At 39.2% G+C, this 6,563-nt stretch overlaps 1 protein-coding gene across 1 annotated transcript; it reads right to left on the bottom strand.

Annotated features, from left to right (window-relative positions):
• Positions 1–2,031: 2,031 nt before the first annotated feature.
• On the bottom strand, positions 2,032–3,180 carry LOC127301627 (uncharacterized). The gene is made up of 3 exons (XM_051331899.2): positions 2,960–3,180; positions 2,795–2,868; positions 2,032–2,426 (listed from the first exon to the last, which is right to left on the bottom strand). Exons 1-3 carry the CDS (start codon positions 3,045–3,047, stop codon positions 2,301–2,303), a joined length of 288 nt encoding a protein of 95 aa, XP_051187859.1. The 5' UTR covers positions 3,048–3,180; the 3' UTR covers positions 2,032–2,300.
• Positions 3,181–6,563: the final 3,383 nt, after the last annotated feature.

Genomic DNA, 6,563 nt, shown 5'->3' with positions numbered 1-6,563 from the left:
TAATTTAGATTGGCAAATGAATAACCACATGCATAGAAAATATGAAGCATTGTCTCAAAATACACGCCACAACATCATTTCTTGCCTTTTTCTCAGTATTGCTTGTTCATTGCAGAGGGAATGGTGGGCACCAGTATATACACATGCATAAGACCCTTCTTTTGTAACCATGCATGTGGACAATCCAAGCCCTATGTCGCAACACTAGAAAAATATCTACACATATCTTATCTATATTTCTCTACTGTTTTCCATGAACCTCACTTCAATATTTAAGAGAGAATCTACTCGATTCTATTTTTTCTAGTAATCTCTAGAATCTTCCAACTTTGCATTAAGAATTATTTTTAGGTTCCTTGATGGGAAATATCTATACAATTGTGATAGCTCATGACCCCCCCCCCCCCCCCCACCCACGCACACACAAAGACATGAGATGATTTGCGGTCTACCACGAAAGATACTCTTCAAATTATGATTATGACAGTGAATAAATGAACTACATTACTGTATGGAAGGTGGAGGTTCTCCTGTTGATCAAGATTTTTTTGGGGGCATCTTTCATCAATCGCTTGTAGCGAGTGATTTACATCAAAATCACATTATGATGGTTCTAAGTACATGCACGATATGTGTGGTGATAGAGCCTTGTGGAAATCCGTGGATCTTTGCAATGATTGGAATGTTACAACCCGAGGAATTTGTGTAAATGATTCACTCTTTGGGCAACGCGGTGTTAAATATCAAAGACTTATGCCCCTCACTATTTCATCACGGGTTACCTATGTGGATTTATATGTTTTAGATAAGATAGTGATGCATGTTGTCTCTAGTCTCCAAATTCCTCGTCCTGCTAGGTGGGTCAAACCGCAAGCGATAGTGGCTAAGATAAATTGTGATGGCACGGTCTCACAAAATGGATCATCAGACTTATCGAAATTGTTTGCAGAAAGTATGAAGGTATTTTGCGTCTCATATGCAACTGTGCTAAGATTTTCTTTTAAAAAGCAAGATGTCCTAAGATGTGTCAAACCCCAAGCGCTGATGGAAAATATTATTATTTATCAACAATAAGAAGCAAGATGTTCTTTTTTTTTGCCATTTTGGGTTTTTGTGATCATATTTTTCTGCTAAATGTTGTCATCGATACTGGTGAATAATGATTGTAGGGTTGGTGAATTAAATGGCTTAGAAGGGGGGAGGGGGAGGGAGAGAAGAGTGAATAAGTATGTATGCACCATCAGTGGACAAGTAAACTTGTGAGACCCACTAAATTTCCGCCAGAGGTAGATGAGAGGGTGGTGTGAGAAATGGAGGCAACGATGGGTAGACCAGAAAGACAAGTCAACATTGCCAACATCAGCGGTGGAACATGTTTTTTTAGATACGGTGGAACATGTTGATGATCAGTTGGCAGTGTGATGAATTTAGAGGTAGAAACAAAGTTGGTTAGAAGGAAGCACCACTAAGAAAGAATCGTTCACCCTACAGTTTTATCAACAACATTATCGTGGTTGAGTCATGTTCAATTTAATCAGGCAGACATCCATCATGAATTGTTGTGCGTGCACTCAGATGCGTGACACATCATGGGCTGCGCTAGTGGAGCCTGCCCCTTCTGTTTCTTCTGGCATCCACTTTTAAATCGGAATTGTACTTGAAATGTTTGATTTATCATTTATCTTCACTTTCGTCTTTATTTCGACGAGAACTTAAAACTTAGACCATATCTAGATATTTTTTTTATCACCTTGAGAGTTACCACCTAAGGATTATAAAAAGTTGCCACTGTAGTTGTACCAAAGTTACCATTTAAATTACTACCTAGTAGCAAAAGAGCACACATTTTATTTACCAAAACATATTCGAGTAAGATCTTATATTGAGATCTCGTTGATATGAAGCAAATGTTGAAAAAAAGTTATGAATCAGACAAATGATTCAGGCTACAACATTTATAAAAGTTGGCTCTTAATTTTCCGACCTCACCTCCCTACAAACTGCGTAGTGCAAAAAAAAGTCACACGGGACTCACGCAAACACACTTGCTCCTCATATTTTCCTATTAATTAATATCGTCGTATCTCAATTAAACATGACTCTTACAATAGTAGCATAATTTGGCTTTTTTCTAGCATACATCGAATCAATCGTCGATCCGACTGCAACTATTCCCAATAAGTACCAGCTAATTTTAAGACCGTGAGCATCACACCAAGCACACACTAGCACAACACCGAGCGATTAACTAAATTAAATCACCGAGTAATTGACCAAAGTGGCGGCCTAGCTTCGCTAGCTCAGTTCCAACCCGGTGGCTTGTGGTGGTTGTTCGGGCCCGATGGCGCGTAGTCCTGCGTTTCCAGCGCCATCCTCGCACTGATAACCTCCGCGCCATCCTCTGGGATCACTCGACCCGTATCTATCTGAAATATCAGAAACGATCGCTCATTCAACAAGAAAGAACACACATGGATTACTACATTTGTTTTGTAATGTATCTTAGAGAAACACGGTAAAGTAGTTCAATCATTTTTGTAGGTTTATAGCGCTCAATATGCGCCACGAGAAACATGATTCAATTAGTTCTCTTTCGTTTTTTCCTAACATGCAAATCTAGACGAATCCGTATTTCCGGACGGAGGAAGTACTTTGAATGGCCGGGCTATCTTGTTTAGAAAAAAAAAACTTCACATGTTTGCACCAATTACCGTGTGTCTCATGTGCGAAGATTTGGCCACAGCTTTCGAATTTTAAAGCATTTACGACGTAGAATACAAGATACAACTATTACCTTTGGCTTTGGAGTGCTTTCTTCAGCCCATGGCACCTCACCGGCATGCTGCAAGGGAACCAGCCTCTGCACTCCTACACGACAAAGGGAAGAAATGTCACGGTCAGGGTATAATCATATGAAATCTTAACTAAACAGTTACTTACTGAGAGATGCGAGGCTTACTTGAGAGAGGTATAGCATTAGAGGGAACCAAGAAGTAGAATGCCAACAAGGTGATAACTAGACAGATTGATACTGAGCCTCTCTCCATTGCAAGCACTGGTCTCTCTCTTCTCTTGAACAGTACTACTTCCTCAATTGATTCTCTCCAATGTAACTGGATATATAGGATCACCGTGGGTGTTCATGCATGTGCCTTGCACTCGTTCTTGGTCATGCTTGCTGCCCTGGAACCCCCTTTTATGGGCACATGTCATGCGACCTACATCACTCGTTTTTAGGTACCAAAGTCAAAAAGGCAACGGAAATTCACAAAGTCCAATGGTGGAATTGGACAGCAGCCCAACCATTTAGCTGCCTTTTCCACCTCCACTAGCTATTGGAGTGATCCTATTTGTCCATATCTCATCGATCCGTTTGAAATTGGCAATCTTATGACTTTTTCGAGAATTACAAACTCAATACAACAATCAGAGAAAAAAATACTATAATAAGAGAGACAGACTTTGTTTGAAACTTAAGCTGTGGGGTATAATGTTCTTGTTCAGACTAGATTATATGAGTGTTTTTTAATAGATCCAGAAGTAAAAAATAAGTGGTATATATGTTGAGAATTCTTCTCTGACCACCTTACTAAGTTAACGTAAGTACTTCTAACTTAGCGACGATCGCTATCAGAGAATTTGGGACGTCTTTTCAATGTCAACATACACTTACTCGGTTAGCACACAAAATCTGCATGAATTTTTTCTCGTCTTGCTTTTACAATTAAATCTATATATGAATGTTCTAGCATCCTTTACAATATCAGTATTTCACATTTAGAATGTGCTAATAGAAGACCAAAAAACACAAGCTTGCAAGCAGTAAGCATTTACCATTTCACTTTTGTTTTCTGAATCATGTCAAATTTTGCTACTTTGTAGATTGAGTGGCTTTGAACTTGAAACTCTATACATACTGACAAATATATCATCAAATCTATTGTAAGTTTTCCAAGGTTATTTTGTATCAGAACCAAAGGGTGAATGTAAAGGATAAATACGTTGCCTTTTTTTTGGTGAACGCTGATATGCGCACTGCCAAGATCAAGATATTTTCATCGAGAAGTTTGTGGATCATTCGTAGTGGGGCATGCACAAACATGTGAACCAGTGGCTGCAATTCTTCATAGCTGCAGTGGGGAGACGTTTTGAAACAGCATGTGGAAAGTGGAGGACCCTCTAGGTTCATTTCAGATCCACACGAAGCTTTTGTTAATGTTGGCGTTGCTAAGTATAGTTAGTGTGTCATGAGTGCGAAGTTCTGGTGCTAGAAAAGGTTGCTCTCTCTCTCTACAATGTTTGCAACATATCGGCTGACCAATGGGGCGAGGTTTTCCAAAGTAGGTTTTACAATGCGTGAGATGATTGGAGTTCATGAAGTCAAGAATGGATGGCGTACTCTCGAAAAAGAATAACGAGCCAGATAATTGATGTTAGTTCATGAATTTTCTATGTAAGCAGGTAATCAACCTATACGTAACCCTAAAACTCTCACACCATAGCCAAGAAGAAGTCCCGTCCTTAATTTCCCTTGATTTGGGTGCTTTAATAAATAAATGAGAGAGAGAGAGAGAGAGAGAGAGACGGATGCACGCATCGCCATACACCCGCAATTTTGAACAGTCACATCTATGCTTACGCGTGAATACTACTAGATTCTTGAACATATACCTATATGGGCCTCTTGCTTGCACAAATTATAACACAGCAATATTATTATTAAAACACAATAATAGACATAATGCCACATTTTCGGCCAAACCTGACACACTTGGGTGCTAATTCTCTTGAACCAACTGAGTGATGATATGCGTGCTAAGCTGCTGATGGTATGGTGTAGGACATGGCCTCTCCGAAATAATATTATATTTAGCGATGGTAAGTGCACTATTAAACATTCATCAGTTTTCTTACTTAATCTTAACTTAATAGTTCAGGAGCGACCTGAGTGAGATGGGCCCATGCTAACTCCTCGCTCCAGATGACTAGATGATATTCACGATCGCACATCTCGTAAAAATGTGTTCAACATCCTCTCTTGCTAACCATGTTGAAATTTTGCATCATGACGAAGCCCGAGATCCCCAAGTAAAACTTGCGAGGCTGAAGCTTGTTGACGGGACACAGTGAGTCCTGTATACCGAACCGGTAGAGAAGACACACCTCTTGTATCCCGCGACCATGGCAAAGAATCTCTTCTATCCGCGATGAGCTGAACACCCTGAGAAGATCTTTATATATTGCAAGCACGTGCATGAAAGCACGAACTGTGGGCTGTTTCTTGATGTCATTTATCCAATTGACCTCTGGGATTGCTTCTGTAACTATTCTTCTCGACGTCACGACAAGGTTGATAAGCCAAAACACTTCCGAAGCAATATCCTCAATTGTTCTCCCATTTACCCACTTATCGTTCCAAAGTAACAGTTCTTTCCATTCCCAATAGTTACTTTAGACCCTGCATTGAACAAGTGTCTGACCTTGTCGATCACAGGTGTGCTGGCATGCTCCATGGGCTGCCGATGTTCACTCTCAGATTAGATTTTGATGTGCGCCTTGGCGCACGGTCCCGTGAAGTTTATACCAATTTTCATTTTGTAAACATTGATAGAAATTAAGCAATTAATGCAGAGTGAATAATTATACATTTAATTCTCCTTGATAAGGAGAAAAACTATTAGTGGAAGAAGAGGAGCAAAAGAACATAACATATCATGTGGATTAAACACAACGGTAAATTAGAAAAATGCACTGCATATAAATGTCAAAAGTTTGAAAATATTATACACAAATATGAAAACATTGTTATGAGATAACGGTAGTTAAACATAGGAAAATATCAAAGAGTTTTCTTGGCAGCTTGACAATGAGTGAGAACAGATGAGGGTTTGAGAAACTATGCAAAAAATTATTAGCTTCATACGTATTATATAATTTTAGTACCAAATTAATTAGTCTTCTTCAACAACATGATACATGTACATAGGGCATGTGTCTTGGTGGAACGATCCCGTAAAATTCACACCAATGTGATGCGTGTACATAGGGCATGTGTCTTGGTGCACGATCCCGTAAAATTCACACCAATGTATAGTTTGTACAACATTGATAAAAGTCAGGTGATAGATAATACGATTTTTAGATTTTACAGAACAGAGACAGTAGAATAAAATTAGGATAAAGCCCATGAAATCATAAATAGAGTAGCACACGCTTATGTACAATCAGGAAAATAGAGGAATATTCTGAGGCTCACAGACCCAGTAATCAAACATTAAATAAGAAAAACTATCCGATGGGTGAAACACTATGTAAATGATCACCGGTACAACATGTCTTACTACAGGGTGTTAACTGTGTATACAGTAATCAATAGCCTATACATTTTTTGCTCGACGGATAGCCAGACTTCTCCAATAGATTGATATATATGACATACCAATAGAGGAAGGTCACCATCACTTCACACTTCGTGGGTATAGTGTTGTACAATGGATCAGGAAGCTGCCATGATCAAGACCCTGTATGGAATGTCAACGACAACCATGACTTAAACCTGGTAA

The sequence above is a fragment of the Lolium perenne genome, chromosome 5 (genome assembly GCF_019359855.2).
Source record: "Lolium perenne isolate Kyuss_39 chromosome 5, Kyuss_2.0, whole genome shotgun sequence".
NCBI classification, from domain to species: Eukaryota; Viridiplantae; Streptophyta; class Magnoliopsida; order Poales; family Poaceae; genus Lolium; species Lolium perenne.
The sequence above is the reverse complement of the archived record's forward strand: the minus strand, read 5'-3'. Positions and strand labels throughout refer to the sequence as shown.